A 13,580-nucleotide genomic window follows, 5' to 3' on the forward strand; every position below is an offset into this window, starting at 1 on the left:
CTGCCCAACTGCTCTGTCCATGTAAATCAGTTTGACTTACTGTGCACTGGCGAGTGAATGTGTGGTGCATAACCAATAGGTTTTGTACATTGGTTTTCCAAAATACAGATCAGTATCCCTACATGTTTGTCAACAGAAGTCAGGTGAAATCTTACTAAATTTAGAACACAGCAACAATGTGAACTGGTTGGTCTGGCTCTTTGAAATAGGATATTCTGTGGTAGGTTTTCAAGCAAAAACCCTAAAATAGCTTAACTGAATAATAAAAGATATTCACCTCATAGCTATTTTTTCCCCTTTCTGTTTGTATGGGTTTTTTAAACAAAAGGAGACTTTCAATGCTGCCATTTGAGAGTTTACAAATAAAAACTGTAATTCCTAGCCACATACAAATTAAAATTATGATTATAGACATACTGAATATACTATAGGCAAGCAAGTATCTGAGGCAAGTCATACACAATTTTCTCTCCAGGTTAATGGTAACCACATAATATAGATGCCCGCTACATTCTAGTATTCTGAAAATCACTCGGCACTAAATACAAGACTTCATATACTAAACAATGGTTTAAAACAAATATCCACACATACCGAACACTCCCTTTCATCCTTTTCTTCTTGAGAATGTGTCACTTCCATCCTAAAAATGTTTGCATCTTGGAGAAGTCGAATTGCAGAGAAAGCCAAAGCAACACTGTGATACAGAACAATGTTATTAAAAAATACTAATTATATTTGCCATTTTATGCTTTTATTATAATAGGTACTTCAGTTTCTGAGTACATCAGATATGTCTATCAGCAGTTATCAATTTTTCTTTAGTAGAACAAAAAAATTGCACTTGGACTATATTCCAAATTTGTAGGTACTGCAGTATGAAAGAGGTAACAGCAGTAAGAGAAAAAGTTTTGCCAGTAACAGACATAACCTGATAATAATGGATAAACCAAGATATATCATATTCTGTTAGAGCAATCAAAACAGAACTCCACTATAACTTTCAGTTACATGTATCTGTCTTCAGGGATGGGCTTTTAGAAATTAGAAGCTGTAAATAACTGCAAATGACAAAATATATTAGGAGAGCTCTGCATCTCATCCACAGCGAGAGAGGTAATAAAACACCTTCCTCCTTAAAGATTTTTTAGGCTATATGTTAATCCTTCTGTTAAATCAATATGACCAAATGCTCACAGGATCTTAGTAAACACCATCGACCAAAAACTGAACCAGGTGCCATCCTGGCAAAACCTTGTTAGTAAACAAACATGGCACTGAAAAAAAACCCAATCATCAATCCTTTTCTGGAGTTCACTCCGAACAGCATCTAGAAAGATACAGACACTATTAGGACTCGTGCAGCATTCAGCTCCACATGTCAAAAACTTGCAGCTCAAAATATTGTCAGGTTTCTTAAAATATGAACTACTAGGGTTTTTTTCCTTTTTATGCTGTCTTTTTAAAGCTTTCAGATACACTGTTCAAATTTCATTACATCTATAAAAAAGTGTATCTATAACAGCACACTTTGTGAATACAATTATTATCATGATATGAAGATGCCTGCAAAACCAACATAGTGAGGTCTTTTCACATAGGTTTTCTTGCCCAAACAACACACTATTCGACATACTGTGAGAAACTCCCAAACCCAATGTCTCATATTATTAGCTTTCCATCTCTAGTTGTATATTTTCCTTTACATCTGTAAATGTCTACTTCCCTACCTCTTCTCCAAAACATTTTTGGGGTTGCTTATTTTTTGGTTTTGTTGTTTTTGTTGGTTTGGGGGGGGAGGTGTGTTTACAATTCTACTTATTCTTTACCTACTGAAACAAATTTTCCTAATGATGCAAAAGTACCTGAGGGCATCCCTAGCTCACCTGTGAAAAGATTTTTCAGCAGGTTATTTGTTAAAAATGTATAAGCAAAATTCTCATACCTGCTGTCTTTTTACATAGAGACAGTCTCTTCACATAGAGACTTGCTGCAGTGACACAAAAGAAAAAAAAGTAATGTATGAACAACTTAAGTCCCTTTCACACTGCTAGAACACTGTAAAGAGCTTTTAACGCAAGAGAGATTCAGACTCTGCGTGAATTTACTGCTTTTGAGAAGTTCTAGACTAATTGTTGTAAAGGCCAAGTTCTTGATTCATGCACAAAGAAGTCAGAACAAGAGCTTCACTACTCTGAAATTACTCACATTATTCTGCCAACATATAATTAACCACAGAATGGATAACCTCCAGAGATAAGAGGGTAGTTAAAGTCTTCCTGTCATTCCTGATTCTATCCTGCTGGCTCTTTCTGTGATACAGACCTGGATGGATTACACCAATTCAGCACAAATAGACCCCAAAGTAACAATGAGAACCAAAACCGTTAATATCTTGCCTTTCAGCTCTCAGAATTCAATCCTTATGAATCTCCTTCATCATCCCTTTACCTCAGTTTTATTCAACAAAATGAAAACAGAATAAATCAATTGTGAATTTGATGATAACCTTCTCTCTAACAACGGAAAAGACAAAACAGAATTTGCTTAAAAAAGCAATACAGACAGTAACAATAATGCAATGAAATATCGCAACTGCATTTCTTTCTTTTTATTAAGAAGAGCTTTCCCTTGAAACCAGGGATCAAAGTAAAATTACAGCAAAACCTGATTTTTTCAAAACATTGTTTGATATTCTATGGTTAACAATTCTCAAATAAGTTGGAGAAGGTGCAGCACCCAAGAGTATCTACAGGCTTTTAAGAAATAGTAACCTTACATCTTGAGCACCACTGACTCCAGGTAACTGCTGTTGTCAACATTTAGCAGTTCTGAAAATGAGGCTATTTTTACCTACATGCTTAAATATAAATTTCATGAGTAAAATGTAGACCAGAAGCCCAAACATTCATATATGTATTGCTTTAAGCAGTCATGTATTCACATAAGCAAACACGTATTTAGGTAATTAGAAAGCTCACATACTTTGGGGGGTCACCATGTAAATACTCTCCTTGAGATCAACAGGATTAGTCCTATACATAAACTTATTCTGAGGCATAATTTTTTTGCAAGACAGAAGCTGTAATGTAGAAGCTTCCCTTGATGAAATTTTTGTGACCCTCTTCTGCTGTCAACAAGAGTGATGTGTCTATATATTTCCCTTGACAAAATACACATCCTTTTATCAGCTGAATCAGAAAGTGACAAGATGATCAAAATAGGAAAGTACAGCTGACTATAACGATTTCACCACTAAGTCATTTTGCCAAAGGAAAAAAATGATGAATTTCTGTAATATCATGCAAAGTTTGATTTCTAGGCTGGCAGGCAGGAAACATTCAGCTGTCTGAAGGAATGTTTCATTTGTATGTGAGGCAGATATATCAGCAGTTTCCAGGATGGCAGTGCAATAAAATTGTAAAATAGGTTAAAAAAAACCCAAGCCCTTGCTTTGTTTGTTGGTGGGGTTTTTTCCTGCTGTCTGACAACTATCAATATATAAGGCCCATTAAACACCCATCAAAAATTTGAGAGTCCCAAAAAATGATCCATAAAATGCTTGACATCCATTGGAACCCCTGATACACTAAAAAAATTTCTTCGATCTGAGACAAGTTATAAGACAAGAGAGAAACTACACTCTAGGATATAATTGCATGTCAAAAAGAAGGGTCTTGCACTGAAAATGGCTTACATACCAGAATCAGTTAAGCAAGTTGAGAAAGTGTGCTGGTTTTGGCTGGGGGAGAGTTAATTTTCTTCATAGTAGTTAGCACCGGGCTGTCTGGGATTTGTGCTGGAAAGAGTGTTGACAATATAGGAATGTTTCAGTTACTGCTGAGCAGAGCTTATGGAGAGTCAAGGCCTTTTCTGCTCCTCACACTGCCACACCAGTGAGGAAGCTGGGAGTGTACAAGAAGTTGGGAGGGGGAACAGCCAGGATAGCTGACCTGGACTGACCACCAAAGGGATATTCCATACCATACGACATCACGCTCAGCATATAAAACTGGGGGAATAAGAAGGATAGGGGAGCCATTCAGAGCGATGGTGTTTGTCTTCCCAAGTAGCCATTGCACATGAAGGAGCCCTGCTTCCCTGGGGATGGCTGAACCCCTGCTGGCCCATGGGAAGTGGTGAATGAATTCCTTGTGTTGCTTTGCTTGCGTGTACAGCTTTTGCTTTACCTATTAAACTGTCTTTACCTCAGCCCACAAGTTTTCTCTACTTTTACTCTCTCAATTCTCTCCCCCATTCCACCAGGGAGGAGTGAGTGGCTCTCTGGGGCTTAGTTACTGCCTGGGGTTAAACCACAACAGAAAGTTTGGGTCAGAACTAATACAGGTTTTACCAAGCCTAGTATCAAGCTAAACCAGGTTTATGCACAGGATATTTCATAAGTCTGCATACTGGTCCTTTGTTACTAATATGATAATTTTCTAAAATCCACATGGCTTTCAAAAGCACAATGAGGTCGTTGGCCAGTGATTTTTTTTTTACTCTTTGACAAATCTATGGTAAATTAATCTAATTCAAAAGGCACTGAAATGGATTAATAATTCATGATGAGAAACGTCCACAAGTAGCCTACAAGTTCTTACTTCACATCTTCAATAATGATTTTACTACTAAATTATTACAGTCCTAATATCTGAATTCTTGGGAAACTTCTATCTTCTAAAATAACATAAACAAAACCCGGGTAGAAAGACCATGCTACAGTGCTCTTACTGTTCTCATTTCGGTAGTCCATAGAGCACTGTGAAGCTTCTGTCCATGTTGATTTTATTTTTTTATTGCTGTACCATAGCAGCTAAAAAGGAATTGAGCTATTTTTAATGGTTAACTGATTTGGAGGTTTGTTTATTCACCTGAGACAGCTGGGAGAAAGAAGATAGTTTGCTTTTGACATAGAAGAAAACTATGTTAATTTTTTCTTAATTGGGTAGAAAGGAAAATATTGAGACTGGTTTACTTGTTGGCCTGCTGAATCACCTACTACTTCATCACTAAGAGTGTTACAGCCATCTTCACCACTATTCCAACAATAAAAATTCTGCATTTTGCTTGGTACTTACAATAATGTAAGATTTACTGTAATAATTTTTGCTGTGCTTTGTCAGATTAGAGCTAAAAAAAGTTATAAATATTGATTACATTGTACCTAATCTCAATATAGCCTGGCAAGTGACTGTACTACACCTCTATGTGCTGCATCTCTAGTTAAAAATTTGTACCCACAAAGATTTTTCAACCTAATAAAAAATTGGATAAAAAGACCTTGACACCAATAAAAGTGATGTATTGTTAAACTATTATCCTTCTTATACAAATTAATTTAAAATTATAGGTATGACGGAAGAATTCTCCTAGCTAAAAGATCAAAACAGTGTTCAGAATTTAACCTCTACAAAGAGTTAATATATTTCTGTATGTCCCATATGCTCAAAGAACAGCATAATTATAATTTCTTGAAGTTCTCCAAAACAAATCAGAACCTCAAAAAAATCACAGAATTTGGAAATTGTAATTTGGAGAAAATATCTGGTAGATCATGTAAATACAACACTATTTAAAACACTGTTGCTAAAAATATAATTCACACCTGCTCAAAATATATTCTAATATGTTAAAGGTTAAATCAATACTTTCAAATCAAATTAATTTTAACATTTTAATTTTACACCAATAAGTACATCAAGAGGAGATGTTCTTTTAGGACAGTAACACAGGGCATTCTAGAACGACGTAGAATTCAGTAGTTCAGAGATAACGTTAGTGGTCTGCTGGACACTGTAACATTATAAAAAAATGCATAATCCAACATATCCAGACTTTTGCAAAAACAGTGAAGACTGCAGCTTTTTCCTTGTTTTTGTATAACACTGTATCACAGAAACACCTCACAGAGAAATCATAGTCCAATAACTGATGAACTTTTAAAAAGTAAAAAAAAGCAATAATAAAAAATGAAATGCCAGTGTGACTTACACTTGTAGATATACTACTGGGGTTGTTATGACTGGTTACTAAGATTTAGAATACTAATGCTTACATAAAGGATTCAAAGGGAAAATTACTGGGCTTTTTAAATCTTCTGTAGTCAAGGCTGTGCAACATAAGGTTGTTCATAATATTATTTACCTGAAAGCTGCTTGATGCCTTTGCTGAGAAATAGCAGCAAGCTGAAGTTTGGCCTCAATAAGAGTCTCTATATCTTCAGCAGAGCACTGAGATACCTCCCCATCACAATTGTCCTGTATGTTCTGCACAAGATGGCTAAGACTTTCTTCAGCTTCTGTCAATAAAATTCCCTAGAAAAGAAAACAGCATTGTATGATTTCAAAAAATTAATGTAAAAAATAAAAAATTTCTTACAAAGTATTTTATTCTGTCAAGTATATTTATTCTGCTTACTATCACTGCACCCTAAAACAAATCAACTTGGATACAAGATGCCTTTTCTATAAATAGCAGGAAGGTTTCATTTTGCTTTTTTCAGGTTTACAGATTCAATGTGTTGAAAGTAGAAAAACCTTAATCATGCCTGTACCATTGCAATTTATCCTTAAATACATATTATAAGGCTTAGCAATACTACTTAATAATTTTTCATTCTTCATCTCACAGTTATACTTGATAATTTCATACTATACTTCTTACTATGCTTAGTAATTTTAAGCAGTAAAATACAATATCAAAATACAACATTAAAGATGTTGCAAGAAATATTAGTCTTTTCTATCTATATTTTGACAAATCCTTGAGTGCAGTATGTGTCCTGCATATTATATGTATGTCCATATATAATTTACAGTCCAACTATAAATTACAGTCTTTCTGATAAACAAAGCTATAAGAAGATGTGAAAACCAAATGTAAAAGAAAGTTGATTTGAAATAGAATCTCAATGCTGGAGCTTCCAGCAGAACTAAAAAGCAATTCAAAGGTTTGTATTATCCAGTATCTTTTTTTGACCAGTTTCCTCAATGAATTCAGAGCTCTAATTAAAAAAACAGAATAATAGAATGGTTAAAGAAAAATCAGAAGGGTTAAGAAATATATTATGTGTCTTAAGTGACCCCCATCTAAATTAATTTAAGATTTTTATCTTATCTATATTCAAGATGCTGTTTTGAAGGTAATTTCAAGCTATACTAAATTTTCAAGTTTCTAGTGTATGGCATATACCAATAGCCACACAAAATCATCCTCCACTTCTCCAGATGTATTTTGTACATTACTTTGTTTGTAACAGCAGCCAAAATCAGATACTTCCAAAGTGGAAGACCTCTCTGAAAGAAGAATAGGGCAGCCCTCAATTTCGGTCTTTTTGTGATGTAAAACTGCCAAGCATGAATTTTACAATTAAATAAAACAAAACAAAATTGATGATGTCATAGGTCTTTTCCAACCTAAATGATTCCATGAAAAACTAAAACCAAAACAAACCAAACAAACCAACCCCTTTCAAACAAAGAAGCTAATAAACTAATATGTTTTCTCCAAAATAAAATATCAGAAAGAGGAACATGAAAACTTTGAGACATTTCACATATGGTAGAGAATGGTTTTCCATTTATTTGTAGAGCATACTACCCCATCAAAGCGTCTCTGACATGTTCTACAGCTACCAGCCTCTAAAAGGTGATGATTTTATCCATGAAATCCTATTCAGTCTTTACCCTTGTTGCTGCAACAGTCATAGTGAGATCTGATTATGAGAATATTTTCCATGAAGACTATTTGAAAAATTGTACCAAACCACCAAGATTTCATACATGGTTAGTAAAATTACAATCAGATTAGAAACAGAAATTTCTAGTCCCCTCATTCATGCCATCCTCCAATCATAACTTCTGTTACATTGAAAGCATTAGCAATGTTTTTGGAACAATCTGCAGTTTCTTAAGCCTTTTTTTGCTAAAAAACAAAATTACCTTTAGCATGGCCATATTTAAATCATCTTTACAATCAACGAGCTGCACCATTGTGCCTCTTTGTTCCTGTTGTCTTGAATTCTTATCAGCATCAACTGTCAAATACATTTCAGATGAAATTTCAGATAACAGACACAGAAACAAAGCATTCTCAGTAATTTGAAGAATATGCCCCTTTTTTCTCTGTTTATAACTGGGACTTTCAATATCAAAATAAGTGAAGAAGAATGGAATAGAACTCTAATAATTTTAGAGACATTACCTAAAAAAAACTTTAAAAATCTTAATGTTTATTTTTTCAATAATGACTCATTTTTGAAGCAACATTTAATATTAATTTTGTTTTTAATGTGACAGGTTAATTCATATGCAGTTAAAAGTGGAAAAACTATGCTTGAAACAAGCTGCAGAACAGATGCACTTTTCCACCACCTTTATGATTACCTTTTACATTTGATGCTGTAATTCTGGTTGGCTCCTTCAAGCTGCTGTTATCAACAGAATAGATGTGTTTTTCCACTTTTTCAGGTATATTATTTATTGTGGCAGAAAGGCAAATGATGAAATGCATTTTGGCTAGAGCTAATTTATTCATAATTTGTTGGTTGCACAGTGACACCATTGTTAAAGACAGACTCCAATTAAATATGTCTTCCAGTACCTACAAGAAAGTTAACAATTGGGACTATTTGAAATTACATATTTTATATTTTTCTTATTCAAGGCATATTCTACTTCTATTAATAATGATGTTTACAACAATTAACAAGAATAATATTAGTAATATGCTCTTAGTCATTATGGATGAGTTGCTGTTTTCCTTACCAAACTTAAGTCACCCCTTAGCACTGAGGCTACAGCCTCAGTGATCAGTTTTCCAGTAGAAGGTGAATCTATAAATTTTTAGGTATTACTCTGTGTGAGTTCTAGTTTTCTGCAGTGTCCATGGCATTCTTTGAGCTAAGGTGGCGACAAAAAATATGTAGGTAAATCTGTAGTTCAGAAATCTCAACTCAAAGGAAAGTCTGTTGTTACAATTCACCCTGACTAGAAAGATTAAGCAAGGAAAAGCTTCTTGTATCAAACCATTCTAGCATATTTCATATAATCTTTTTGTTACTTGTTACAGCATCCTTGCCTTATCTTGAGTTTAATATTCTCACTTTAGATTAATAAATTTAGAAGTTGAAAGTCTACACAGCATTGCAAAATCATAACAAGAGCAATGAGTCCCATATATACTGTGAAGTGTTCAAATCAAAAGTTGAAGATAAAGCACAACTTCAAAATAAATCTGAAACTAGTGAGATCAAAAGCTGTCAAGGCAGACATCTCGTTTGTCTTCTAATATCGATAGTTGTAGGAGACACACAAGCTTACTGTAAACAAAAGAGAGAAAAGTAGAGGGAAAAAGTGGGGGTTTTCTACTTTATCAGTTTGGTTTTATGGTACAGCTTCTTTTCCACATTCTGCTAACATTTACCATTACTAGCTCAACGAATCTGTGGCAAGGCAAATTAAAGAAAATTATTAAAACTGAAAAACAAAAAAGAAGTCATTGACAAACGTGATTTTAATTAAAATGAGAAATGACTGTTCATTAACTGGTTTACAGAATCACCTTTTTTTTCCCCAGAAATGGGCCTCAACCCCAATCTGAATTACATCTATGAAGACAGCTCTGATTGATAGAAATTATAAGGCTAGATGACTGATATTCTTGGTATTTTAGCAGGATAAACACCAGACCCTACATATCATGACAAAACCTGAATAGTTCTTCTAGCATGCTTTCCACAGACAAGTCACAGATTTGCACACCTTGGGTCTCCCATCTGAAAAATGGTGATAATGATACGTGCCTCTCCCTTGAGAGGTCAGCCATAAAATCTAAAACTTAGGAAATGTTAAACTGTTAAGAAGAATATGTTTTTTCTTTAATGTTTTTTACTAATAACAAGTATATTTTCTGATCCAAATAATCTCTAACTTATGCCACTGAAATAAATACTTATGTCTAGCATAACATTTTTTATTGTTTCAGAATTTTTTTACCTGTAAATTTGTAACAGTCAGGAGAGATTTTGAGGAGTCAAATTTCTGTAAGGCCTGTAAAATGGACAAACCCCCAAATAAGTAACGTGTTACAGTATGAGTATAAAATAAATCAGTTCGCAGAGCAGTGGACAACTGTAATGCATTTCCAACTATACTGTGAGGGCTCTGAAAATACCAGCAATTACTTAGCTTCTATGGGCTTCACATTTCTGAACCATAACCCAAGACCCAAAACTATTCTTATATCTCCTATGCCATTCACCAGGATTCTTCAACTTGAAGCAAGGGGACAAAAAGGCAAAAAACAAAAATCCTTTTCCAAATTCTAGGAGCTCTATAAACATCAACTATCAATTGCCTTTATGTTCTTCACATTTCTGAATACCAAACGTAACTCCAAACTTTGCACATGCCACCTCTGCTATTCACTAGAGCACAGAGATCTGTGAATGGAACTGAAACAAGAGCTACAAGTCAAGATGAACATGAGACCTCAGCCTCCTTGAGGGCTCTTAAAACAACTATTTCTTCCCTTATACATGCTTCAGTTTTCTGAACCCTAACCCTAATTCTAGTCCATAGTCAAAAACCCTTTACCTTTTCACCAGGATACAAACCAGTCTACTGAGGAAAGGAAAGGAAGGAAAAAGCAGAGGTAAAGATCATTTCCATCAATAACTGGGAGCTCTACACAGAACTGCCACTTGGGTTCTGTGTTTTTTATTAACTCTTTTATTAACTCTGTAGTCCAGATGTAGCCCTCTATCATCTCTGTCATTTCCTGGATCATGGGTCCTTCTTATTCTGAGAGCTGTGCAAAAGTCCAGCATGCACTTAGCTTTACATGCATCACACCCTAACCAGAGACCTAATGCTGAACCTTCTCTGCTGTTCAGCCACTCACCTGCGAACTCAGTTAGAAAAAAAAGACAAGTGACAAATCAGCCAGACTTTGTCCTAACTCTGTGAGCTCTTCAGACAATATACAAATTAAGGAAAGGATTTAAAAATGCATTTTAACCTGACTAGTATCAGTAAGGAGTAAATGCATTGTACTATAGCCACGAACAGGGAAGCTTCACAGAATCAACTCCAGTGAGGATGCTCATAACTCTTTACGGCTCAACCTAATAGGAATGTAGTGTAGCTTGTGCTCTAAGGAAAACCAATATATTTCAGTTTCTTCCCATGCAGTTAGTATGAAAGTGTCACAGGAAAATTAAAAAGGTCACCTTTTTTGATAAATATTTTAATTTTTATTAAGTTCATGTTTCATTTAAAAACTAGTACCACTGCGGTTTATTCTAGGAGTGCTTGTCCATATTTCTGGTTTTTTAACATCCTATCATAAATTTGACATCCTATCATAAATTTAATCATAATTATTCCCTTATTAATTAGCTTAGACATTGATTTGTTGGCTATAGCAAAAAAAGATACTGCTGCTTGGTGCTGGTTATAGCTGTTGTGAGGCTGCAATGTAAGGACAGTCAGTCCATGGGCTGGAAACTCCCTCTCAGGGTTTGGTGAGCTGGGAGAGGGGAAATTTCCCTTCAAATCAGCTCATTAAAATTAATTTGTTCTGCAGTGTCAGCTTCACCATCTATAACACAGGGTAAGGGAAGCAAATGTGAAGTCATGGAGGTGGGTTAGGAATTCCTCTTTTAGCACCAGCCTCTAACTCTGACCAGATTAGAAATACCATCCTATTGCATGTGTAGAAAGTGGCTGTCCAATCAAGTTAAATGCACATTGCTGTCAAAAGGGGTGTTCCACTACTCTTCTATCCCATGTTCAGCCCAGCTCCCTAGTGCTGGCACACATACTTTGTCATGGGGTGACACCTACCCAAAAGCATCACTCAGGTAAGGGAGACCTTAACTATATCCATCCAGCAACAATTTAGTAGATTACTTTCGTAAGTGCTTGGAAAACAAGGAAAGGCTACATAACTGTTAGGGGGGAGGCTTGCCTGGTAGCTCTGAACTGTATCTTCCTGCACAGGTACGTTCACAGGTAAGACAAAGACCAGGTCAATTGTTACCAGCTTTATGACCTTGCAGTACATTAGTGATCAAGGTAAGATCACTACTTGGCTTTAGATATGGAGAAAATCAAAGAAATTGACCTGGGGTGCCGTGACTGTTAGGGCTCTAAAGGCGCCAACAGCTCTTGCTGCCCAGCATCTCCTGGGGCTCCCTGCACTCTGCCCACAGCCCATGACCCAATGTCAGCTCCTAAGGCCATCAGTCCCTGCCCTAGCGGCGCTACAGCAGGGCTTGTCTCCAGGTCCCCACCTCCCGGACCTGCTGTGGCCCCCTAACCCGCACCCACCCACTGGGGCCAGATCCCGGCCCAGCCTCACCCAGACCCACGACCCTGTGCAGCCATCGCAGAGCTGTGTCGAAGCTCTCAGTTCTCCTCAGCAGGCCTGGTCCTGTCCCCCACCTGAAGGCTGATGTCCTGGCCCAGCCTCGGCCTGACCCCAGCCCCACAGAGGTGCCCGATGCCCGGGGCTGGGGGCCGCCCCAGCTGCCCTGCTCCGGGGCTGGGGCAGGGGAATTCTGCCATTAATGGGGCAAGGACTCTACCCATATTTGCTTTGTCTACATATGAAATCACAGATTATTTTTTCAACAGTATTATCTGCATTACTCCCTGTATAAAACAGACAGAATGTATGTTTCAAAATTTTTTTTTCCTGCTGTTCAGTGAGAGAAATTCATGTCATTCAATGCTATTTGACCTGCCTATTGAAAGAAATATAAATTTTTCAGGAACGTGTAATAATTTGCAGACATGGAGTATGTGCAGTTTCATGAAGAAATTGAGTGTTACAGTTCAGTGTTATACTTTTCTGGTATTTACCTTCATTTGTTCAATTTTTCTATATCCTGCAGGAATTTTCCATGGAATTCTCTCTCCACAGTTCAGCAAAGACAGCTCATGAAAGGCCTCTGTAAAAAATCCTATATCTGTAAGTACTTTAATCTGTGAAAAAAATAAGAAAACCTTTGATTTAAATAATTTTCAGTTATTCTTTTTGCTCAAAATAAAATGTATTCAAAGGTAATTTTCAAATAGATTTGGCTACTAGAATAATACGTTGATGGAGAATGTTATTCACTGGAAAGAAATATTTTTTACATTTTAGAGTAAATAAGTGAAATCTCAAAGATCGGTCTTTCACTTTTAAAAACAAAAATAATAAAAAAACCCCAAACACCATATTCTTCAAAAACTTGCTCCTGACAAAGGAAAATAACTTAACTCATCTGGCTAGAGCTCTGAGTGTCAGTCTGAGATCAGCCCCATATCAAAATCTGTTTCATACATTTTACTCCTCTTAGCCTCACAGTACTCAGCTACTCTCCCTAACCCATATTACCATTTCCTGAAAATATCTAAAAACAATAATACCTTGACTCTAACTACAAGTTAGATTCCTTTAAAAAAAACCCAAGGTATTCAAAAACCCCAAAACAAAACCAAAAAGTGAACATCAGTGAAATAACAAAAGTCTGTTTCCAGATGTCTGAAAATCTGGTTCCACCGTGACACTGATAATAAGTCTGGCAG

The 13,580-nt window shown here is 36.0% G+C and overlaps 1 protein-coding gene across 1 annotated transcript in view; it reads right to left on the reverse strand.

The window, feature by feature from the left end:
- Positions 1 to 13,580, reverse strand: part of CFAP54 (cilia and flagella associated protein 54) — a 116,402-nt gene that overhangs the window by 24,320 nt on the left and 78,502 nt on the right. Inside the window, exons 48-53 of the mRNA XM_037389711.1 lie at positions 12,870 to 12,992; positions 9,999 to 10,052; positions 8,388 to 8,604; positions 7,944 to 8,038; positions 6,148 to 6,317; positions 595 to 697 (exon numbers count right to left, since the gene is read on the reverse strand). Of these exons, the coding sequence (XP_037245608.1) occupies positions 595 to 697; positions 6,148 to 6,317; positions 7,944 to 8,038; positions 8,388 to 8,604; positions 9,999 to 10,052; positions 12,870 to 12,992 (762 nt within the window). The remainder of the gene's footprint in view (positions 1 to 594; positions 698 to 6,147; positions 6,318 to 7,943; positions 8,039 to 8,387; positions 8,605 to 9,998; positions 10,053 to 12,869; positions 12,993 to 13,580) is intronic.

The sequence above is a fragment of the Falco rusticolus genome, chromosome 5 (genome assembly GCF_015220075.1).
Source record: "Falco rusticolus isolate bFalRus1 chromosome 5, bFalRus1.pri, whole genome shotgun sequence".
NCBI lineage: Eukaryota > Metazoa > Chordata > Aves > Falconiformes > Falconidae > Falco > Falco rusticolus.